We start from the raw sequence: 25,866 nt of genomic DNA, 5'->3' as shown, positions 1-25,866 counted from the left end.
AACTGATGCGATGATCACCTGTTAAAATTTAAAACCTTAGTCCACTTGCAGAGAGTGAGTAGTCAGACAAAAAGCCTGCAAAAAAATGTAGTGAATCAGGATTATTGCAAAACGTGTCATAAAACAGGTTTTGAATTCACGCAATTCTGAACTATATTTAGGGAAGCAACATCCAGCCGTTTGGGTCAAGGCTGCTCTCGGGGATGATACGTGCTTAAACGATGCGTTGTGTTCCCCCATTGTGACTGTCTAATATTTCATATCTAAAAATTACAGAGGTCGCCTGGTGTTGACCTTTGGTGAAATAGTTTATGAATCTTATTTGGGGAATGATGACCCGGGTTGTTTGTCGGGACCAGGCAAAATTCCTGTGGCGAAACTGAAGATGCTGGACCATAAATGGTGTCCATCCATCTTATCATTTGAGATGAGGAAGAAGAACCTCGTACGTCTAATCTGACAAATTAAATTTAGTACTTTATGATGTTTTTATATTTAGCACATTCTTTTTGTCCAGGCAGGAGACACAACTCGCATGGATGATGTTAGTTTCATTTGTTACTTTTGGTTAAATATTGTTATACGTGTTTAACCTTGTTACTGTTAATTTTTATCAGAAACAATCATTCGATAACGGTACTTTCTGTACAGCAGTGAATTGAATTTTTAGAGCAAACTGTAAACGTGTGGTGATATGAAATAAAAATTTGTCAGAAATATTACATGGAACGTCTGAGCATTCAACATTGTATTATACCTGCAAGCAAATAGCTATTGATTCTATTGATGCGTACAGAATAACTGCAAATGACTGCAGCGTTGATTAAACTCAAATATGATTTTGACCAAAATTCTGAATTGCTCATTGAATAATTATAGCTTGTGCAAAAAAGGAGAATTCTCCAGAAGTGTAAAGCTCTTTGAGATGCTTTCCAATATTTGTGTATGATCTGTAATAATATGAATAATATTCTATGTTGGAGAAAATTTCCTTTTCATTACAATTTTCAGAATTTTTGTGTCACCTTTTCTCCTCGTACTTAGTACAGATATGTTTCCTTGTCCTGAGCTGTCACCAATGATTTCACAGAGGGGGGTGTACAAGTCTTGTATTCATTTGTGGTCTCAAAGTACAAAAGGTGCAGATTACCTTCTGAATGGAGAGTGGAACCGAAACTCTTCTCATTTCCTGTCCTCTCCCATTGTCTCTTCACGAAGCACACCTCTGAAATTTCCTGCCTCTGTGTTCGCCAACAAGTTTCATTCATACAGCAAAGAGCAGGAAATATTGATCCTTTTTTTATTGTAGATATTTATCAAATTATATTTGTCATTTAAATTCCCTCATTGTAGATACAAAAAGGTAGTCTAAAAAAATTTTGGAAAATATTTATTTTCCCCCATGTATCCTTGCAGTATTTTTGCAATTCTCGTCTTCAATATTATCATACTTATAAAGGGTTGGTGAAACTGGCATGGTTATTGAAGAGATAAAGGAACAATTTCAGAAAAATTAACGTTCTTTTGTTCGGGAGAACTCTCTCAGTTCTCGGTTCACTAACTTAATCAATATATTCTTCAAACAATGCTATTGGCTGATTATACATTATTCCATGAAATGAAGCCCTGGCTTAACCAATCAGTAGGGACGTACTATTTGTTTCTCCCTGGCCTATCTTCATCACACATGAGCAGTCAGCAGGTCAAAGAGATAAAGATATAGAGCTTAGTTTTGATGGGCCAAAAAATTGTAACAGTTCTGGCAATAAAGGGAAAGCAAAGAAAAATTCATAGAGGGAAATTATTGTTTACTTAGTGCACGTGAACTTAACATATTTCAAAGTGTGCATACTCAATGTTTGATGAACTTCCAGATTAAACTTATTTTCCACAAATTCCATTTGATGTGGTAAGTTGTTCATTCTATTGTATCAATAGTCTGTGCATGGATGCTTGCTTTTAGGTCGTCAAAAAATTGCACTACTGTCGATAGTTGTTTTTCACTCCAGTTTCTCAAAGTTTGGATTTTATATCATGGGCTGACAAGAGACATCAAACTAATTTCAATCAGGTGGAAAAGAATTCGTTTTTAAGCCCACTATCTGAAAGTGTGTGATATTTTACCAGCATTTTGATGGTGGAAATACAGTGATCTGATCATTTGAGCCTCAAAAGTAATGGTGCTAAATATGTGCAATTCAGTACAGTTTGAACCAGCACTTTCAGGTAGAGAAAAATCCCTTTTTTAATGGTGTAAAATTTGAACGTTGGGTTATAGTAGGAAAAGCAGTGGGTGTACCACTCAGTTTTGACCAGTTCATATGTCATGTGCTTGTCAAAATCTCACCATCTTGTTGGTTGGTATAACAAGAACAACCAAAAATTGTCCAAGTTTTGTAGGTTCACAATGAATAAGAGTCTAAGATATTCTCTTGTGGAGGGAAAGGTGTTGATTTGTGACATTACGGAACGGAGATCACCGCTCCAGACAGTTCCACAACTCAATCCAAAACTCAATTACCAGAGTACGTGATAGTTAAGTAAGTATACTTAGAGGAACATGATTGGATTATCTGATATGGGAATTCATTAACCTCACACTTCTTCACGACCGTTGAGTAGACAGCGTTACTTCTAATATTTATTCCACGGGTGCGTCGAGTTAAAAGTTCAATATTAGTGGCCGTTTCACATTCCACCGAATGCCAGGCAGTTTTCATCAGCAGTGTTGGTGAAGTTTAGCTGTATTCAGCCACCAGAGATGACTGCTTTAGAGCAGTCTCCTGGGATTGTCTCGTCAGTCTTTTGCAATGAATGGAAAATTTTCCGACTGAATTGGTGCCGTCATAAGTAAAATGCCTGGCATAGCATGAGAAAATTCACTTGACCTGTCTGGTAGAAGTGTGTATTTTGTAAAACGGGAACTTGTCCATTCTTAAGCAAAATGGAATTTGAATTGAGCCTCTCAAAGTGCCGATGAATATTGCGTAAAGGAATAATACAAACTTAAATAACACCTAGATAAAAGCAAATTATACCTGTTTTTGTCCTTTGATTATTTCTTCAAATTTATATAGCATTTACAGAAGCTAAGTTCAGTTTTTCTGTAACATATGTGTGTTTCCATAACAAATCTGTGTTTCCATAACAAATGTGTGTTTCCATAACAAATGTTTCTGAAATTGGATAAAAAGGTAATAATAAAAAATTATGCATATTAATATTTTAATCTTGTTCATTTTCATAATTAGGATGTATCTCATAAAAAACATGTTCTTATTGCGACCAATACTGTTAACTTAGTAACAGAATTATAATGGAAACTAACAGTTTAAAGATTGCTGTTATTTGCTGTGTTTTTGGTGAAAAATTGTATTTACTATTTGTATTTACTATATGAAGATTAGTTTAAAGCTATCAAATTAAATTACATGTTAAAGAATAGGGTTAAAGATTCTAACAGGTATTTTCTTGTGACTGTTCATTAACGATTGCATCGCAAAAGTTACATGTGAAAATCAAAATGCAGACTGCCCGACAAAAACTGTCCCTATCCTCACCCCAAAAGAAGTGATCACGTACCATGCATATGGAACATTGCAACTGTAACACTTGATGTATTGGCTATATTGATTACAATGCGGACATTGATGTTTGCGCTGGGAGAACAATGCCCTGGTGAAGCCAGCATTCGTCACAGGTGGATCATATTTTTTTTGTTTTAAAAATAGCAAAAAAAATTCAAAGCTATACCACACACATACAGCACTAACAATCTAACTGGCAGTTTTAAACTGTGTTCAAAAATTTGAGTTAAATGTGAAGCTTTTTTCCCACCAACTACTCATTCTGCACTGCAGCTTCAATGAACCATGCTGATATGTTTTCATTGTACATGAATGGAAGGTAATTGGGGAAAAAAAATTGCAAAATAGGGAATTTTTTTTTGCTATTGACTTGAAAAGGGTTGATTGCGTGAGGAGTCGAACACTGTAAAGTTATTTTATTTTTCATACCCAATTTAACCTGTTGTGGCTTGTAAGTCATTATTTGGAAAATTGTTCAACGGTTCATACCACCCAAATAATGATTGTTGTGTCACAATTTAAGTAACTGAACAATGTGAAAACCATGGCACAAGCAGTCACAAATGTGCATCACCTTGTTGTGGGCAGTTCTGACATAACGACCGGAAAACATGTTTGAGTGAAATAAAATGAATAGCGCTTAATGGAGGGGACGTTGCAGGTCACAGGTCATTTTGCAATTGTATACCTGCATTTTTCATTTCCTCCTCTGAAAATTGCCATGGGAACAGCTGAAAATATGATATTTGAAATGACTTTTAGGTTAAATATGGAAGACAGCTCATGGTTAAATTCATGCCATAGAAACAAACCTTGCACACATTGACCAGTGTTGTTGTTTCATATTTTGCTGAAACGGTGTAATTATGATCAAAAATATGTCTTGCGGTGCATAACAAAATCACCATGTCGCATGCTTTTTCCAAGCAGATTCGCTAAAAATATTCCTGTTTTCCAACGCGATGCAAAGACACGTTTCTGTAACGTGTTACTTTTATGTGAAGAGGTTACAACATGTAGTAATCATAGATTAGCCTCTGGATGAATTGGAGCATAAAGTCTGCATTTGATACAGTAACAAACATTTTTTTTAAATCTGCTTATTGCTTTAGGGCCGAGCATTTTAGAGTCTTATTCACTGCAACAAATAATACGTTATTCCTCTCATTATGTTGTAACAAACTTACTGATTGGTCAACTCTTTTCACCTGGCATTGTTGATGTTTCCTCCTGTCCCTGTGCCTGGTGAACAAATTATTTGCATCTAAATTTGTTCCATTAAATTCATAATGCAATTTATTCAAGTGTCAAATATTTTTACTGAAGTTGTTCCTGGAAGGGTGAAAATTCTAGCTCAGAAGTACAAATTAAACATATAAAGCTATGTAAGAAAACTTTACATATCATGAGGCAAAGGAGCAGAAAACTTAATATTTATATCGACTGTATTTTCATTCACTGCTATTAAAGTCTATGGCTTGATTTTCCTTATAATGGTCGTGTTGAATTTAGCCAAAGTAATCAGGTTTCAGGAAAGAAAAAATCTAGAACATGAAAATGTTATCTGGAAAGATTCTGTGAACTTTTAGAAGTTCAGGTTCAAATATGCTGTGTGATTTGATTGTTATGCCTTGAGAGAACAATTCTAATGACCCAGATTACACGATGTGTATGAAAGCTCAGTTTCATCTAATCCGATAATTTTTTGCAAGGAAAAGGCAGTGAAATTGTGTCTGTGAATGTTGTGTGTTACATCCATGCAAAGGAGAGATCAGGTGTGTTGGCAGGCTGAGCTATTGTGCTGTAAGCTGCCTGTTTACCCTCTAATGTGTCGGTGAGATAGCATCTGTATGTACAGTACCGGTAGATGGAGGAATAGATTTCGTTTCATACCCATCATCACCATGTATGCATTTTGCTTGTGAAGCCGAACTGCAAAGGTGATAGCTGATGCGATGATGGCAGGCGGAGGTAAGATAAGGTTTCGTCTAATGTACGTGTATACATTATGTAAATGTGATTTTGAAATGTCGCTTTTTTCTCTGACAGGTCCAAGACTGATGATGTCTGCTGGGCATGATTTGTGTCAAGAGAACCTACGTCTGCTCAAAGCCGAGTTCAAACTTGTGACCGACGAGCGTGACCAGTATAAGGGCGAACTTGATCACTACAAGCGCCGGGCGATCCAACAACAGAACAGTGGGAGCATAGGCAGTATGGGCAGCATGGACGAGACAGGAGCACATCGACGGAAACGCGATAACCATTCCAACAGAGACTACGACCGGTTGAAAAATGAATGCCAAAAAGCAAAGAAGGATTTAGAGTCCTTGAACAACAGATACATGGAATTGAGTAGGAAGTGTAAAAATTATGCGACTGCTTGCGAAAAACAGACCAAAGAGTTGAGGTCCTTTGAACAAGAGTGTTTTGATTTGAAGACAGAAAAGCGTAGAGCCCAACAAGAAATTATTGATTTGAAACAACTACATGAGGACGATAAGCGTGAACTCAATTCTCTGCGTGAAATGATTAATCAGCGTGGTTCGTCTGAGGTGCTCAATAAAATGTACGACACCGCTCTCGAAAAGTACGAAGGGATGAAGAAAAGTTATGATGAACTTCGCCGAAGGTATTTAGACAAAGATGAGGAGTTGATGCGCATGCGATCGAAGTTTGAGGCAAAGCAACAGGAGCATGAACAGCTGATCAAAGATAGCACAGAGGCAAGGCAAAGATTCCATTCAATGATTTTGAGTCGGGATGAGGTGATACGAGATCGGAGCCGTGAGATTGAGGAGTTCAAAAAGGGGCAACGCAAGGCAGAATTGAGTCGTAGTGATCTCATGAAGGATATTGAAAATGCCAAGACTGTCATGATGCAAGCAGAGAAGGATCTTGCGCGAGTCATGAATGAGCGTGACGATGCAATACAAGAGTATTCTAGGGTTATGAGCGAGCGTGACGTGGTACACAAGGAGATAGATGCGTTGCAAGACGAAGCTCAGGCAGAGAAGCGAAAGAGACAACAGTATGAGGAAGAAAAAGCAGCTGCCATCAGAGAACGTGATATGTTGAAGGAACAGTTACGTATGGTTATGAAGGATCGCGATGAAGTCTTCAAGCAAGTGCGTGATATGGACAAAAAATTTGCCGAGATTAGTACAGACAAAGTCGAGGTATTGAAAGAAAGGGATGAGGCAATGAAGGACTTTGAGAAATTTCGATATGAGCGTGACATTGCTCGCAAAGAAAGGACAGAAGCCATGGAAGAGCGGGATAAAATTTTACGAGAGTGTTATGATGTGAAGCAGCTACAACAGTATGCGTCCAGCAACTTTGAGCATGCCCACAAAAAGATTGAAAGCCTGAAAAAGGATGTGGAGAGACTTCAGGACGAATTGAAAGAGGCCAATCAGGAAGCAGAGGTTGCTAAACAGCGACGTGATTGGGCGTTTAGCGAAAGGGACAAAATTGTGCTGGAACGTGAAAGCATCAGGACTTTGTGCGACAAATTGCGTCGGGATAGGGATCGTGCTGTTAGCCAACTAGCTGAAGCAATGAGGGACTCAGATGATATTAATCGGCAAAAGAATGTTGCAACCAAGGAACTCAAAGATGTACGGTAAGTAGTGTTTTCTACAGCTTATTAATTTAATCTCCTCTTAGGCATTGCAATCTTTTGAAAATGTGTAAAAGTTTTTCTCAGAATCAAAAAAATTAGCTCAATGCTAAATGAAATTTTCAGTCCATCAGAAAAATAGGGCTGTTTAAGGTTGCAGGTTTGTACAAATTGTAGCTAAATATAGCTACTCATGCATGACATTGGACAATGCAGCACAATATTTGCACAAATTCTGTCTTTGTCACATGAGTTGCTGGTGTTGCAGCTTTTAGTCTGAGTTGTTACAATATGTCCTTTGCAGTGTTCATTGTTACATTGGCAGTTGCCTACCAAGTGGTGTCTTTGTCATTCTTGCATGTGTAATTTCCAAAAATTTAAACTGAATTTGCATACAACTATGTTTTTTTGCATGTCAATGAGAGAACAATGATTTGCATACAGGCCTAGTGTCAGAATATTTGTAAAAAAATCAAGAACTTTTTGGTGGCATAGGGTGGTAGCTCTCATCTTCCCAGAAAGGCAACCACAATCATTGTAAAGGTTTAAATCATGGCTTCCAGTTGTTTGTCCCAAATTAGCAGGAAATTGTGGAAACATTTTTCAAAAATTGAAGCAGGCTGCTGGTATCCATCAGCAGTCTGAATCACTGCATAGTTGTAAAAATTCAGTCATAAAAATGCCTTACATCTGTTCAGCATGTATTCTATGGGGACAATAAATGCTATGTTACCACATGGGAACGGCCTAATGTTTTGTTAAAAAAAAATGTAAATGGCTCGTAAGAATGGCTGATACACACTATAAAGTGGTAGCTGCATTCATGAAGGTTTCTGTGATATCGGAATGCAAAAGGGAACAAGAACGGAGACACGTGGATTATCCATCATTCCGATGTTGGCCATTTTGAGATATTGGCCATTTTGAGATACATCAAGGATGGTGATGGAATTATGATGAGACGGACATGTGAGCTAAGTGGTAGTGTTTGAAGTCATTAAGAGAAGAAAGGTGATACCTGGGTAGAGAAAATAGCCCAAGCAGACAGTATTGCTTCAACTTTTAGTGACCTGAATCTCTGACGTCGCTTGTGAAATTGCAAAGTTGTCTCAAAAGAGGTTGCTGACTTGTTTTCTTGGTGTTTGAGACTAAAAGCATCCGTCAGCGTAATTGAGTTTGCCAATGGTGAAAGTCATCTGAATGAGGCTAGTGTGTTTCTCCTCACATGGCGATGAAAGACCAAAATCAGCCGTTCTTCGATTTGGAAGAGGCTACTTGCTTTTGAATAAAATTTGCAGACTTTGATGTACAGTAGCTACATAGATGCATGAACCCACAGTTCATTGCATGGTTTGTGACTAGTCTAGAAATAAATATTTAAAACCAAGGAATTGTCATTGTTCACAACAGAAAAAAAGTCTCGTATCGTCAGCCTTGCCATTGTCATGTTCTTGCAATTTTCCATGTTAAACCATGTTAAAATACTGATCCGTGGGTTCAAAATAGAATTGAAAGGCTATCTAAAACTTGAAATTCCATAAATAAATCAAATTCAGAAAATATTCACCAGTTTTCCTTCAGTAACAACTTGTTTCACTTTAGGTGTCATTGTTCCTTGTTCCTTAAAAACTACCCCGGCGAAGTATTTCGTGTAAAACTCAATTGCCAATTACTTTGTAAGCATACCAGCAAAATTGTCACATGTTGAATGTATTGTCTTCCTGGCAGTTTTTCATGAAATTTACACTGTGAAAACTTTATTATTGGCTGTATTTTAAAATACGATGAACCTTACACGACATCTGCAAACTGGCCCGTATTTCAAAATGTGATAAAATATCTTCACATGATAAAATATGTTCATACCGTGACTAGAGTGTGCTCACTCCAAATTCAAGCATCTCACATGTAGAGAAATTCTCCTACCTGTAAAATATAATGAATTTTTATCACCCTAGATCTAATTATACCTTGTCTGATCAGTTTAAATTTGAAACTAAATGAGATCACGTTTCTGTGGTAACAAAAGAAGTGACTCAGTCCCACTGTGGTTATCTTAGATGAGAGCGTGAAATTTATCTCCCACGCACCTGTGTCCCTCTTTGTCAGATGCCCCAAGGGAAATGAGACGTTTATTGTCTCACTGATTAAATTTCCATAATTTTATTGTTAAACAGATGAAGCACAGCAGGTTTTGAGTTCAAAGCTGTGAAAATGGTTGTGCTGGACAATCCACCTGTTTGTCGTGACGTCTGTTGTCCAGCATTTGAGATACATTGCTGACATAAATTTCGCTTCCCACAATGCCTCGTGATGGATGTGTCCCACAATGCAGTGTTGTGGATGTACATGCTGGTTGTTGCTGAATTGCTACTTTGCATATGCACCGTGATCACAAGTGAAACTGAACTATCATGAGCAGAATGAAATACAAAGATTAGATTTTAACGGATTATGAATTCAGTCGTGTAACCTGAGACGTCTTGTATTAAATTTTGAAAGTGCGTCAACTCAAATAACCAGAAATATGAAATTTTAAGTGTGATATTTCCTGGGAGGTATGTTTTCACACATCTGAAACAGTGATCTGAGTTACACTAAAGCAGAGGGGAGGCCCTATCTTCAAATGATCATGGTATCGTATAAACACAACTGCGGCCAAAGATACGCATGGCGTCAGCATGTGTGATTCACATGCAGTGATTCGGTACAGAAACAAAATATCTCAAAACTTTGAGGAAAAGTGTTCTGTTATAGCAGTTCAAGATGAGGAATATGCTGTCTATGAAGCAGGACGTAGCCAGGCTGGAAAATTTTACTTTCTTATTGAAATTTGGTTTTGAATAGTTGTTTACCGTTCCTCAATAGCAACCAAAGTGGAGTAGAAACCTTAGTTTTCCTTATGTTTAATTTGCAGGCAAGTCATGAATTTGAAACAAGTCAATTTTAATGATGCATTTCCCCTGCTACAAATTTCTAAAGCCTAAATGTACCTTGAAATTAACCATTTTTTGTTGAAAATTGAGCTGCAATTGTTTCATGAAACCCCTATAAGTATATCTTTACAGTAGATATAGGTAGACCAAACTGCATTAACAGAAATGTTAATTTGGTGGCAGCTACATTTAGGTATTCCTTAGACTATAATAGAGCATGTGTAAATCATGATTGACGCATTTCCCTATTTGCTATATCGTAAATTAGCATGAAAACCATGGGGTTTTTTTGATAAAATGTGTTTTATACAAAGGAAAACCATTTCTGACTTGCCTTTCAATTTTTCTTCTTCACTTCAGAGAGAAGCTGCAGGTTCAGGAAGAGAAGGAGAGTCGCATGAAACAGCTGATCGCGCATCAGAGCCGTGATTCTGCGATTGATGCCGATTCTGGTGAATGGGAAACCGAAACTGTGGAGCTGGAAACAGAAAAGGTATCTTGATTCAAAACGCCAATATGAATATTTTTGTGCAATCTTTTGTCACTTCAGTTTCTCCGTTTTGTCTTTCGAATGACTGAACCCCATTCTCTTCTGGATTTCATGGTGCTTGTGTCTGTCTGGCAAGCCAGAGCTTCACTTCTGTGCCAGGGATGCAAAACACAAATCAAACTCTGCTGCTTGGTGTCTGGCTGTTGTTGTGAAGACACCATTAGTTTTAAGAAGGATGCCTTTCTCATACTCATTACCTTACCCTTCTTAAAGTGTGTCACTACTATCGTGTTTTCATTACTGTTGTTGTGGGCTCTGATTTCAACAATGTGAAGGTATCAAGTAGGTGGTTGCCCATTACCAAGAGAGCTACATTTTGCAGGCCACTCTCTTTATTGGCAATTATATTTTTATTGAATGTTGGCTGATTAACATGTCATCGTAAAATATTTTTTAAGTCATTATAAACAATGAAAAACTGCCATTTGACAATTGACCAGTCATAACATCTCATTCAGGAGGATTTATTTTGTGATCAATTTCTTGGTTATCATTATAGAGGGCAGGGGCTTTTATTGGGTGTGTTTCCAAGACACTTCAAATAGTTCGATATTCTGTTTTGAGTAGAAGGCAAGAACCACTGGGACACGTGGAATGCTTTGACACAAGTTTAACCTGTTCACCCCTGAATCCCTGTGAACAGGTCCACAGTCAGCATTGATAACAGTAGGTTAGGGCCAAACCATTGTGGTGAAAGGGTTAAACTTAGATGCCATAGTGCTTTCACAGTATGTACCATTGTATCAGAATGCCTATTCAATACGTCTTCAAAATGCCACAGTGACAAAAACAAGTATATGAACCAAAAAAGCCAACATGAAATTTATCATTTTCGGATGTTGTTTTTTGGAGTTGGATAATATCCTCACACCAGACGGGCTCTTGCTGATCAGTTTAGCTCTGTTACAATGTCTCAGCCTGTGGCCTCAGTCACTTTACAGCTTAGTCTTTCTGTTCTAAAAAAGACATCTTATTTTCAGGCTTTATTCTACACAAAAAAGTAGAAGCTTTTGGTTTTTCTGCAGTATTGTGGCAACTGAAATTGGATACAGGTAGAAAGGCCGCATGCCGTCCACAGACATGAGGGGGATGATAGCATGTACTCGTCTGATTTTCATCTGCTCAGTAATAATATATAACAGTTTGCCAGACATTTTGAAGTTAACAACTAACATGAAATATGGAGAAATCAAATATCAGGCTACATTTAAAAAATAACAAGGAACACAAACCATTTGAATTTCACATTCGTAATCGGATAATAACTTTTCTGGCAGAATCCTGGTCTGCTAATTGGAAAATCAGATCAGTGTCTCAAGTGGTTAAAGGTGATTGCAAAAATGAGTCACTAGAAATATCTTCTTCGTGTCGGTTGTATCCTTAACAGAATTAATGCTACGGACACCTGTTTATTATAGTCCACAGCAGTGCTCTTAACTTTGTACAATAAAGGTGATATAAATGTGAATTCATATTTTCAAATGAAAAAGAATTTGGGTATACCAGTAAATTTTGCCCAAATTCCATATACCAGTACAAAGTTTACTAATTGCCATACCGCCAGGCAGCCTTTTGTGAAATCAGTGATTTCAGTAAGGTACAATACGATTGCGCTTGTTGTTAGCTCTTTAACCAGCAGGTACACGGCATCCAATACGTCTGGCTATCTGATATCAGTGCAGTCTGAAACCTTGCACCAATCAGGATACAACAAGTACGCCGACCCTATCCTGGAGTTTACCACAGTACTAACAAACTACACCCTACACCCCCAACATCAAATTACAGGCCTAATTTTCCATTTTCTTACTCGGTTTCAGGATAATGTCAACAATTTGGGATTTGAAATTGGGAATGCAAAGGAATATCCGCAAAGTCCGGACGACTGTTCCATCTGCATCACCAAAGTGAATAAAGGCAGTATTGCTGATGGCAGACTTAAGTAAGTTGTCAAGGGGGATTTAGACACAAAGCTGTGTACGTGTGTAGAATACAGCTGAAAATAGCTTGATCAGTGTACCCTCCAACTTCCTAGATTTCTCAACTCTTGGAGTCAATTTAGGGATATCTTTAGAAATATTTTTTGGTCAAGCCAATATCAAATTGTGCATATTTTTAACATTTTCTTATGTAAAAAAGGACATAGTGTAATCTTGGTACATTGTATTTACTTAGAGGGTAAACTGACCAAGATTTGTTCGTCTGTGTTGTTTGAACTGAATAATAAAATATCTCAGCCAAGTTAAAAATCACCAACCAAGTTGTAATGCCATTAGCTTATGATGTGTGGGTTTTTTGTTGCTCATTATTCAGTGTTTGTTTATTCCTTTTCTGTAAATAGCTCTCTCAGAAATGATAGCTTGTAAAGCCAAAATTCCCAGTAATGGTTCTAATGAGAGAGTTTTCCCCCATTTTCAATTTCAAAAACTCATAAATGATAAATTACAAGCCAAAGTTCATAGTCGTACTTTCCACAAGTGACTTTTTTCTATTTTCATTTTTAAATTGGTTTCAATAGATGTAGAAAATTACAGTGTGAAAATTCAGACATCAATTTTACCTGATCAAAAATATCACCAATAGTTATCAGCTACGTGGAAAAAAATTGCATTGAGTTAGATCAAGTAGCTTAATGGATTCAGTGTCACCCTTTGAAGTACGTCATAGTGTCCACAAAATGTAAATGTTTGTGCCCTTGTAAAAAGCAATATAATGTAATTTGGTAAGTATATTTAAGTGAAATATGTACTCTTGAATGATTTTAAAATGAAATATTGGCTTGGTACAGTCAAAACCTGTCATGCAAACCATTTGAAGTTATTTTGAAATTAATTTTAATGGGTGAAGTTATTTGTTTTTGAGTAAATGCTGACATGTCGAGAATAACAATTTTGACAATTTATCAGCATTTTGTTTTGAAGTACCAACCGTATATTTGTCCCACTCTGTAAAGCATGTTTTAAAACCCAAGATTCCATTTGTTAACGCAGCCTGTAAATGTGAGCTACATTGCTATTTGAAACAATTGAATTCACATCCCTACATCAATTCAGTTTAGTTGTCAATGCATATCATGCAATTTTGTTATACCGTATGGTATATTTGACAGTGACTACAAGTTTCTCGTTTCTCAAGATATCTTCCCACCTTCACTGAATTTGACAAAGTAACATCAAATTTGAAAGCGTCGTCAGTATTCTCAGTTGTGTATGGATGGAACTTTTACTGTTGTCCGTGCAGAATTTCAGTTGTTCTTGAAATAGGTTGATTGGTTTTTTGTGCAAATGAAAAAGATATGTTGAAAAGATTAACAGAAAACTAGTAATGTAGTAAGCACAAATGATTTTGTCATAACAAATCTGCATACCGGTACTACTTTAATGTCAACTCTGCAACGTTAATAACTTGCTTCAATTCTCCTTGCAAAGCGCTGCCATTTTCGTGAGTTTATCTTGACTGAATCTCAATTCCATTAGGTTATCTCTGAACTTTTGCCATGGAGATTTCTGTCGGAAGTGGGAGAAAGATAAACTTGATGTGTATTTGTTCTCATTTACTTTTTCTGATTGATGATCTAATTCAGTTGTAAAACATCAAAGGCTGTATATGTCACTGAATTCCAAGAGATTTTCAGAAAGCCGCCAGGAGAATTTCAACGAGGATATCTCATTTTATACATTTTTTACGGACAGAAATCTGCACAAACCAATTTTCGGGTTGGTTGTGTCATATCCCATGATGCAACAATAAAGCAGCTAATAATTAAGACTGATAAATCATAAAGGAAAGGTCAGCTTTATATAGAGAAATTGATTTAAGGAACTTTAGCTTGTTGAATCTGTGAATGTGATATTTTATCGTAACACGACTTGTACTAGATGGTGCTAATTTAATGTCAAAGTTTCTCATCACAAAAGACTATAATAGTGAGGATCTCACAATAGTGAACGCCAAAGTCTATAGATCTGCTGGCCCTGTTGCAATGATATAATAAAAATAATTTTAAAAATGTATTTGGATTTTCACAGAGACAAGATGGTGAAAACTTCATTTAACCCAGACGCTTTGAAATGAATCAATACAAGCAGCTAGCCAGACTAGACAGTGTTGTAAAAATAGCGCTGATTGCAAATGTCGTCATTTTTCTTTCATTAATATGCAAAAATAAATATTCATCCTTATTTTCCACAAGAACTATAAAAATAAAACTTGCTAGTGTTACAGTGGCTACTAAAAGTCATACTAATTCAAATGAATTTATGGCTCAGACTACAAGCTGCAATGACAACCGCAAATACAACAACTAAATTTGTCTGAATTTCAGGCAGGGTTGTCCGATGTCGGGCGTGTGCAGCTAATATTTAGTAACAAACGTGAAATCACTATCAGCGCTATTTTAGTGTTTGAAAAAACTTTCCTTGAAGTGAATTCAAAGTCATAGACTTTCATTTAATGTTGAAAATTCTTTTTGTCTGGACAGGGTGAATGACTGCCTATTGAAAATCAATGACGTGGACCTTACCAATGTGGATCCCATGCAAGCAATACAGGCTGTGAAGAGTGGTGGCGGTGTGCTAAATATGGTAAGTGTCTGTGTCATGTCTTGAGTGTGGTAAGCGTGTCTATGATGAGCCAAGTGTGGTTGTTTTCCCATCTTCTGTGTATGTGGCATTCTAATGTTGTGTGTACTGGCAGTAAAATGGCCTACATATGGTAATTGGTGTGGTGAGTGTGGCGTTGCCAATAGGTTGAATGAGGTATTGTGGAAATGTGATGTGGTTACTGCGGCAAGTGTTGAGACTGTCATTATTGTGGTAGAGTGCTGCTTGAGGTGATTGTGAAGTTTGAACAGCATCATGGGACTGTTGTGGTATATTTTGGTAACAATATGTGTACATGATATACTGGCTAAGTGCTGGAGTCTTAATATTAAAAATATTATGAATAATGCCATGATGCAACATTTGCGATTTTAATTGGTGTGGTTTAGTGGGTATTACAGTTTTTCTGTCACGATGAGCTAAGTATGATGTATACTGTGATGTATTTCAGTAAGCATGTGCTCAATTTGTGTAATAGTTTAGTGTCAGCTTTCCCAGTGTGCCTGAATAGCTCATTTGTCGACCACGTGGCCAGCTGTTTTTAACATATCTTGATAATTTTTCATACTTCAAAACCATCATGTGCCCTTTGTGTTGTGATAGATACAGTCCACAGTTTAGAATCACATATGGTATATTTCAGTCAATACTGAAATGTGTCGTGAAGTTTCTTTTTCCAGACAAATAAATAAATGTTTGATTTTAATTGCCTCAAATATTTTGACAAATTTATTTATTCAAAGATGTTTGGCGTGGGTGTCAGTAATTAGTAATAATGTATTGCAGGGGTAATGGATCAACATACACTCATCTTATTGGCAGTTTCAGGGGAGTTCAGATCAGTATATTACAGTGTATGTATTTTTAAACTCCATAATAAGCTTATAATGTTTCAACATCAAATGAACCAAAACATGTGTCTTTTATGCTGATGCCACTCCTATCTTATTTGAAATAACTGCCTTCTTAAAGTATCTGGCTAAAATATAATGTTTTTAATACTTTCGCTATTTTAACAAAATGTTGGGGAGCTATCGCGTTGCATATTTATTAACAAAATTTAAGGTCAAACAATTTTGTTTTCAAACAGTTATGCCTCCGAAAAATTATGTCAAATCCCCATTATTCATGTTGTGTTCTCCACTGTCCCATACAGGTTATCAAGAGAAGGAGGCCCTCTAGTGGCAGAGCTTTGCAACCCATTCGTCTTAGCATCCAGCAGGGCAGAGACCATGGGCTTACACTTGAGCAGGGTATCTTTATTAGTCGAGTAACAACAGGCTCTGTTGCTGCCAAAGAGGGTAATTTAGCTGTTGGAGACCGAATTATCAATGTAAGTTTGCTGGTTGTGAACTTCTTTGAGACATAAAACCACAAGAAATTATACTCTGTTGACTTTATAATTGAGAATTGATAAATGTAGTGCCAAGGTGATGAACATAATGATAGGAAATCCAGATGGAAAGAAAGAACGCAGGCTAAACTTTATCAATTTTTTAGTTTTGAAAACTTTGTTAATATTTCATATGAAAACAATTTCAGACAATGGCATTTCTCAAATTGGGCAGATCAGCCGAATATACATATATATTTTAGTCTAGCAGTGAAATATGCCAGTGTGAATGTTGCATTTATAATCTCTTGAATTCATTATGGTTCCCTCTTGTAACTTTCTGCAAAAGTAAGTTGGTGCAGATAAAATGTAATTATTCTGGAAATGCTAATATAAAGGCAAAAGTTTAGCAGTGTTTGCAATTTTGTTACATGCTTTCATTGTTACTTGTTCGTATAATTAGGTTTATTGCCACTTTGTTCTTTGTTTACAGGTCAACGGTTCTCCAGTAGAAAACAAGTCAGCAGCCGAAGTTGAGAAGCTGCTGCTTCATGCAGGTGATTCAGTGTCTTTGTCCGTTCTCCGGAGTCCGACATCCTCCACAGCAAGTGGGAACAGCATGCTGGATTCATTGAAGGAAAAGGACTCCCAGTCTTCGAGGTCCAGTCTGGCGCGGTCTCCGTCCCATGGGGAAGGAATGGAGGACCTCCGATTGCAACTTCAAAATGCAAATTCAGTCAAGCACTCCTTTGTGCAGACTGAGGACATCTATAATGTGCAAATGAATGCTGCGAATGTTGAAAAGGTTTACCCTATTTGCATCCAGCACTTAGCTCAAGAGAAACCGGTTGGCGCGGAGCTGGCCGCGCCTAAGCCAGTCAAGCCTGTTGTCAAGGAGAGCCCGAAGTACAGAGACCCGCCAAGTTTTGTGCCACCACCGCCGCCTCCTCTGGAATCTCCTGATGAGGACAGTAAATTAGCATCACTACCACGGATACATGGCCGCAAGCATCTGAGGAACCGGGGCAGTGGAAGGGGCTGGCCAAAACAGGAGAGTGGAGGCACCTGGCCGAAGTCACAGGGGCCACCTGATATGTATGAACTTGAAGGCCAAGGTGTTTATATTGTACATAGGAGACCAAAACCAAGACCCACCATTCTATCCACTGGCTATGAATGGCGGTACGCACAACAACCGAAAGACAATAGCAACGGGGAGGTGCCACCCGTGCCCCCCGACAGGGACTCGTCATTGAAAGCCTCCTTTCGTCATAGCAGGCAGTCCTCTACACATTCTTCTGACTCGGCCAGCACCATTGTGGCAGATAATATGACGCCCCATCACACGCCCACACCTTCATCAACGTCGACGGTCACCATGACTCCGAGCCACACTCCTCAGTCTTCAAAGGTGTCAAACGGTCCCTCAAGTCAGAATGGGAGTGCCCGGAACAGCCGCGAGGAGAATGAAAACATGCGTTTAGCGACTGTTCATTACCAAACGAACTCTACACCTGAGACTGCAGTCGACTATACTGTCGTTTCGGGAACTGATATTAATGCAGCACCTGTTGTTGGTCGCCCTACATCTGCGCCTCCGAGGCGCATGCAAGAGGAAGTGCGCCCTCACAGCATAACAGGTGCTGTTGTGCATCAAAAGCCAGCACCAATGGAGACAGCTACAGTGTGTGTGGCAAGGAACAGTAATCTGCCTCCGCTTGTTTCCTCAGCTGATGTCATGCCTATTCCTGTTTTCCGTGCAGAGGCAAAAATATCTCCGAGCAGTAGCTACGTGAACGGCACGCAGATACGAACTTCGCCCCACTCTCATCCTTCTCCCCACTCTGCCCCAGCGACCACCACCGTGCTACGATTCAAAGAGGTCCCCTTCTTCACTGCCCAAAGCCGTGTCGTCTCGCATGCCAATCAGCCAGCTATTGCCACCCAGCCACCTATGCCAAGGTACTCAACACACTCACCCAGCCAATCGGTGTCCAATAATAGGGACTCAGAAAGAGCAGGCTCTGATTCGCCCAACAGCATACTTTCAGAAGAGTTTTCGTCTGGCAGTCCAGGGTCATCACGCCGAGATATCAACAGGAGCTTGGATTATTACAGTTCTCCCAGCCACAGCCCACAAAAGAGACACACATACAACAGCTTTGATATCAATGACCAGTACAATCCACTGCCTGCAAATAGAACTCATCGGATCAAGTTCCCGGCCAACCCAAACCGGCGGAGCCCTGGTGGCCATTCCAGTAGTTCTTTCGATAAAAGTAGTTCACTGTCCATGTCCTTTTCCGACAGGAGCAGCCCGATTTCACCACCGATTCCAGAAAACGGTTCAATTCAGAGCTCCACAAGTTCACTGTCAGTGTCACAAGGCAGCAATTCAATGCCAAGACAGTTGAGGCCAAGGTTAGTCCATGTACATCACTTTCTCAAATATTCCAGCATACATACTTTTCACACTTCTACTGTTTCACTGTGTTGTAGAAAAATTTTTCCAACTTTCTTTATGTAGTGAGGTTCTTATACTCACTGATCGCTTTCCTTCCAAGGGGTCATATTTCAAAATATTCCGTTGATTTCAGTAGAAAGTGCCGCCTTACCAATAGTTATGTGAAATTGTGTCTGCTTCAAACTATCCCCTGCCAGTTCTATTTGAGTAAATAAATCATTCATTCAGGGCCCACCACCAGTAATTTTTAAATTTGCCAAAAAGAAAGAATAACATCTGATAAATGTCTTTCAACACACCACAATGCTCTTTTAAAATTACATTTGAAAGTAAAGAGGGTGTGTTTTCCCAATGACTGTTGTCATGATCACTTGGTGAAGACTCGTGTGAGAAGTTGAGTCTTGTAGTTTAGATAAAAGAAATACCAATACACCACTGCTGTTAGGAGTCTCCCAGACATGGGTGTCATCCCAGACATGGGTGTCATCCCAGACATGGGTGTCATTCGCCAGAAGCCAAGCATGAACATCTTCTGTGGTAGCATGATGAATACTAATACAGTCACAGTGTCTGTAAGTCTATTGAAACCCGTTCAAATTCTTTTAATAGTGCTTTGAATATAGCTCTTGCTACATGCCATTGTAAAGGTCGAAAGGTGTCACCGGTTTTTCACGATTTTGTCACAGAGTAATCTTTGTGTTCCATCACATCCTTTTCACTGAGTCAACCCACCACCACCACCACCACTACCAGCAGTAAATAATTATTTGACCAAGTGACTGAAATTTTAATTTCGTTTGTTTGTTTGTTCTTTTCATCTGCAGGTCTGATCAACCAAGATACATAACCATAGACAAAACTTCCGAACCGTCCTTGGGTTTTTCAATAAAGCAGGGTCCTCAAAGTGGTGTGTTTGTGGCATCCGTCAATGAAGGAAGTCTAGCTGCTGCCCATGGCTTGGATTATGGTGACCAAATTCTAGAGGTCAGAGTTCAAATGTCAAAACACTCAATTTATCAGTCAAACTCACTGTACTGCATGGCTTCTTGCTAAATATCAAATTTATATTTGTCCAAAATATGTTCAGTTGATAATGCTATTTATAGTTTTAAATCAAATTAGCGTATATATTATGAGAGTTAAAGAACAATTTTAAAGTGTGTTAGATGTGTATTTGTACTAAACAGATTGAGTTGTAATAATTTGAAATGGCATTGCTATGCAAGTTGTGCATCAGAACTCTTGTCTTTAAGGTCAGACATCTTGTTTATATGAAGTCCAGTCCGATATCTTCATGGAATTTTCCAAGTCTAATATTACTTTTAAATCGGACCAACAAAAGCCTGATATTTTACCCTGAGAGACGGAATCATATGTCCAGGCATGTTATTTGCTTGCAGTGTTGAGTGTCACTATTTAATCTCAGTGTGGAAACAGGCATTTTCTGGGCGTTTGCAAATTTTCTGTTGACTTTTGCTCATGTTTTGCACCCTCTTTTTTCCTCTTTTCAGTTCAACGGGATCAATTTACGATGTGCAACATACAACCAAGCAGCAAATATACTGCGTCAGGGTGGCGAGAGTGTCACCATATTGGTCCAATACAACCCCAAGAGTAAGTTCAAGATATCACACTCTTTGCAATAATCTAGCAAATAATATATGAAGATTTTATCATATAATATTCGACACTGAAATACAAATTTGTCAAACAAAGATATCATTTTGCACTCTCTTCTTTTAACAATGAACAAATTTGTTGTAGGGTAACCTAAAGTCTGTTGAACTTTGAATCTCAATGCTAAAAAGCTTCTACAGATGTTTTCTCCGCCTGATGGTTTTGTAAATATTGTATGACTTAGCAGATGCAGTAGTTTTTAGGTCCAGATTTTATTTTTTGAACTCTTTCTCTTTGAATGTCAGAACTTGAGGACGACAATACAGTCTCTGGTTCAAGTTCAAGTGCTCAGTCCACACCAACAGCTACACCGATAAGTACTGCTACAAACTCACCAACAACCAGCCAATCACAGATGGACTTCTCAGAGTCTGGGACCATGACCCCACCATCCCCGAGAAACGGCTCCAACATGAGGTATTGTATGTTGTTGTTTGTATTGTGTAGCCCAGGTCAGCTGAGGTCATGTGGTCATCTTCATGACACGTGCACTCAATAGATAAATTATAGTACAAATATCCACAATATCTTATGTAAAAATACAGGCACATTCTGCTGTCAATTTATAAACACATTGAATACAGTAGATTGCTAGACCATAAAAATTTTTTAACTCGATGTCCTCAACTTCTTCATGTGAGCATGTTTACAATATCAAATACTTTTGCAGTGTAAACAGATGCTTGTAAACAAATCTGCCATAGAGCGTTTGGCACCAATGAATTACTGCCTTCTGGTATGTAAATGTATGGACTTCTTGTACAAAGGTCAGCAAGTAGACATTTTTTAGGCAGCCAAATGTTAGCAATGGGAATGCATGTTGCATTTACAGCAAAACTTTTCAAAAAACTTTATGTCTGCTATATGTGCGGAATTGCATTCAAGGCAAGTAACACTATGGAGTAGCAATTTTACCGGATAGGGAAGACACTTTCCATGTGCTTATATACAGTGCAAGATATGAAGTACGTGAATATTCCACAGACACAGATACAAACTCATAGTGTACATACATAAATACATACATACATAGATACATACCTACATACATACATACACACTATACATACATACATACATAGATACATACCTACATACATACATACACAGTATACATAGATACATATGTACATACATAATTACATATGTGTGTATATATATATATATATATATATATATATATATGGATATATATATACATTCATACATACATACATACATACATACATACGCACACATACATACAAACATATGTAAAATACATGTAGCTAGAAAGACACACACACATAATTCTTTGTCTAGTAAAGTTGCCTTTAATGATAGTTGAAAACAAGCCACTATCCTGACATCTTCCATGATATCTTTCTGTCACTATAGCCCCATGAATAACCCACCAGGGTCAATGAACATGCCAATGACATTAGACCCTCAAAGATTCCGATTTATGCGTCATACTTTACCGACCACGGGCATCACAGAAGAGGACAGCCTGGATATGCTGACTATGGGTGGGGTGCTCACTCCCTCAGAGCCCCGCTTTGTGTTTCTTGAAAAGCCAGCATCTTCAAGCTTGGGAATCAGGATTGTGGGCGGCAACGCTGTTGGGATATTTGTATCGGAGATACAGTCTGACAGTGTAGCCAACTCGCCTGATGGACGAGGACTCAAGCAGGGTGATCAGATCTTAGAGGTGAGTTAATATGACCTGTGAGGCCTAACATAGATATATACTGAACATGTGAGAGCTGAGGCAAACCAGTGTCCTGATATTTACCATAGGAAATAAGAAAATTCCGATTGAATCTTATAAAATGCAACATGTATGAATATTCAGCATTGATTATGGGTCAATCTCATTTGATTCACATACTTTAACCCTTTTACCACCATGGTTTGGCCCAACCCATTGTTATCAATGTGTTTGTGGAACCGTTTACGGGGAAATGGGGGTGAACAGGTTAATCAGCATTCATATTTACCGGTATATATTGCATCAATAAACATTATTTCCTGGCTGTACCAAGCATCATATGCTGAATGGGTTTAACCCGGACTTTGAGTTGACCATGGTACGAACAAAACCATGTGCACAACTGCCTACAGAAATATGTGTATTTCTATGTGCTTTTGTATGCATAGGTTGGTTTGTATCGCCATCACGTCCTTTATGGTGTACTGATTGAGTACATCACCACACATCCTTTTTTCCAGTGAAATTCAGCACATACCTTGTGTCCATCCTTATGGAGGCCATGGCAGTACAGAATATAAAATTGAAGATATTGTATGCGTTAGAAGTGCTTTATACGAGAGGCTGATAAGACTGAGCAACAGACAGAGCGAGGGGAACTTAAAAAAACAGACTGATTGGATTTCTTGAAAAGTATCATTCCTGCATTATATATTCATTTAGAAAGATTATGTCATTCATCAGAGAAGTTTATTTTTAGTATGCCCCAAATTTATTGTCAATATTTGGTCAGTATGGATATCATCTCTTAATGCTGTCAGTTAGTTTCATAGTAGAACTTTGTAACAAAGAGGAACTATTGGATGGTGATTTTTAACAATATTAACCCTATACCTAATCTGGAGTCTGTTCATACTGATTGTCAAGTATTTCTTTTGATGTTTTACCTGCAGTTTAATGGAGTAGACCTGAGATCAGCAACTGCAGAGCAGGCCACCATTGAATTGCAGAAACCCACTGAAACTGTGTCCATACTGGCTCAAACAAACATTTCAAGTAAGTTGTATGGAATAAGTTATGTTGTTGTGGCTAAAATTATCACAGTGTGGCCACATAATAAAGGAACCAAGGTGGGATGGATGGAGGGAGGGAGGGAGGGAGGGAGGGAGGAGGAAGGGAGGGAGGGAGGGAGGGAGAGAGAGAGAGAGAGAGAGAGAGAGAGATTTTTCAGGCAACAGTACTGTAATAATAATAAAATAATGTAATAATAAAAACTTGTCTGGTACATTTTCGTAGTAGTATGTGTGTTTTTGGGTCAAACTTTGAAATGTTGTGTCAGAACAGTTTCTAATTTGATCTACTTTATCATATTAGAATTCAAGCAAATCCGAGACAAGCCTGGTGATCGCTTCTTCATCAAAACACTGACTGACAGACTGCCTGAGACTGAGGGGGATCTGAACATTAAGAAAGACGAAGTTTACTTTGTTGACGATACTATGTTCAAAGACACTATGGGTCTGTGGAGAGCTTGGAAAATAGACACACCAGGAAACAAACCGGAGCAGATTTGTGGACAGATCCCAAGCAGGGCTGCGTAAGTATTGATTTATCGACCTTGACAGTGTCAGGAAAGATTCTGTCTTCCACAGCATCTACCTACCAGAAAAAAGGTCTATCAGAAAAACTTTTATCAGAAACTTTTTTGTACCACATCCATCTGGCACTATGTACGGCTGCCTCACTAAGTATAACGATATTGGTTGCCTGACTTTTAGTATTTCTGTTGAAAAACACGAGTCACATTGGCAGTAGCCACTGTCATTGTCATTGAGTAAAACAATCTGATGATTTAAATATATTCAAAATCACAATAATTGTGGCAAAAGATAAAACTAATGGAAAATAGGACATATAGTCAGGAAAAGTTATCACTTTGTAAAAATGTGAGGGATATAGATAGTTACTAGAAGGCAGGAGACATCTGAGATTATTCAAAGGCATATTCTGATACCTATATTGTGAAAATATGTTTTTTTAGTGCAGGGTTTTGTACAACACCAAAAGCAAACAATTACCCATATCAGTTCTCCTACAGTCAATACATTTTTCAGTGACATCAACCAACTTTGGAGGTAGTTTTAACGCATGTGTTTAACCTAGAATCTTTTTCAAAATTCCCTGCTTTGTCTTTCAGGGTGTAAAAGAAATCAGCATTGTTTAGCTTCAAATCCATTTCACTCTCTCTCTTACAAACAGATTGGAACAAGAGATCATACGGAAGAGAAGCTTTTCAGAGGGCCTTGCCGAAGATGAACTGCGGAATGCCTCATCCAGGCGTGGCTCAGCATCTGCCAGGAGGAGTTTCTTCAGACGGAAAAAGCACCAACGGAATAATTCTAAAGATAGTCGGGAGCTGAGTTCCATGGATGGTTCAATAAGTACTAGCTGTGATAGTGTGCCAATACACGAAGGTGAGTACAGACATAGAAAGGTCTTGGCGAAAGCTTCCCAGGCATTCACAAGCACTGACAGTGACTTACACATTGCCTCTGCTATGGTGGTGCTAATTAAAAGATCTTCTTGAACATTAGTATAGATAACCCATGATGCAATGCAACTGACTGTAACTTCTGGCTGTACCTATGGCACATGTGCCGTGGTCCATGTGAGGTCAACATATTGAGTACAAGTTTCAAATGGACCATATGATGTCATCAACATATGAGTACAGTGTTCTGTATGATGTCAACATGCTGAGAATAAAGTTACAAATGTTCGGTATGATGTCAATATATATAGTACAAAGTTGCAAATGTTCAATAGAATATCAACATATTGAGTACAAAGTTTCAAATGGACCATATGATGTCATCAACATATGAGTACAGTGTTCCGAATGATGTCAACATGCTGAGAATAAGGCCAAAAAAAAAAAAAGAAATGTTTCTGGTCAGGCCTTTCTTAAAAAAATGGTGCGGCGACGCGGATTTTTTTTTTTTTTTTTTTTTTCTCCTCCTCAAGGGAGGGAGGAGGGTCAGTTAAAGCGCCAAAGCGTAGCGGCTAATTTGCATAACATTTGCATATCATTAATTTATATTTGCATATGGATGGAAGCTTGCACATGCATCCACAAATACATGTACACTCACAACAAAATGCAATAGTAACACACAAGTGTGCAGTTTGAACATCATGGAAACTCTTTATTACACTTAAATAAATCATCACAGTATTGTAATTACAATTGCAATTAAAACAGAAGATTCAGATTGAAACTTTGAGAGCAAGAAATGGTTCGTCTGATTGGAGTTTCATTAATACATATATTGCTAATAAATTGTCAAAACTTGCCAACAAAGAGGAAAATTCACAAGTTTAAGCTTTACACAATTCAAATGTAATT

General features: G+C 38.1%; 1 protein-coding gene across 3 annotated transcripts in view; it reads left to right on the top strand.

Annotated features, from left to right (window-relative positions):
• Window positions 1-25,866, top strand: part of LOC139122554 (disks large homolog 5-like) — a 114,151-nt gene that overhangs the window by 76,773 nt on the left and 11,512 nt on the right. For all 3 annotated transcript variants that reach the window (XM_070688044.1, XM_070688046.1, XM_070688045.1), the window contains 13 exons: window positions 5,637-7,212; window positions 10,506-10,638; window positions 12,516-12,637; window positions 15,176-15,278; window positions 16,453-16,629; window positions 17,123-19,050; window positions 19,918-20,077; window positions 20,605-20,707; window positions 21,016-21,187; window positions 22,148-22,460; window positions 23,414-23,516; window positions 23,835-24,057; window positions 24,720-24,934. In XM_070688044.1, coding sequence (XP_070544145.1) covers window positions 5,637-7,212; window positions 10,506-10,638; window positions 12,516-12,637; window positions 15,176-15,278; window positions 16,453-16,629; window positions 17,123-19,050; window positions 19,918-20,077; window positions 20,605-20,707; window positions 21,016-21,187; window positions 22,148-22,460; window positions 23,414-23,516; window positions 23,835-24,057; window positions 24,720-24,934 — 5,328 coding nt within the window. The remainder of the gene's footprint in view (window positions 1-5,636; window positions 7,213-10,505; window positions 10,639-12,515; window positions 12,638-15,175; window positions 15,279-16,452; window positions 16,630-17,122; window positions 19,051-19,917; window positions 20,078-20,604; window positions 20,708-21,015; window positions 21,188-22,147; window positions 22,461-23,413; window positions 23,517-23,834; window positions 24,058-24,719; window positions 24,935-25,866) is intronic.

Source organism: Ptychodera flava, chromosome 22 (assembly GCF_041260155.1).
Source record: "Ptychodera flava strain L36383 chromosome 22, AS_Pfla_20210202, whole genome shotgun sequence".
NCBI classification, from domain to species: domain Eukaryota; kingdom Metazoa; phylum Hemichordata; class Enteropneusta; family Ptychoderidae; genus Ptychodera; species Ptychodera flava.
Note: the sequence above shows the minus strand (reverse complement) of the source record. Positions and strands in the feature narration are given on the sequence as shown.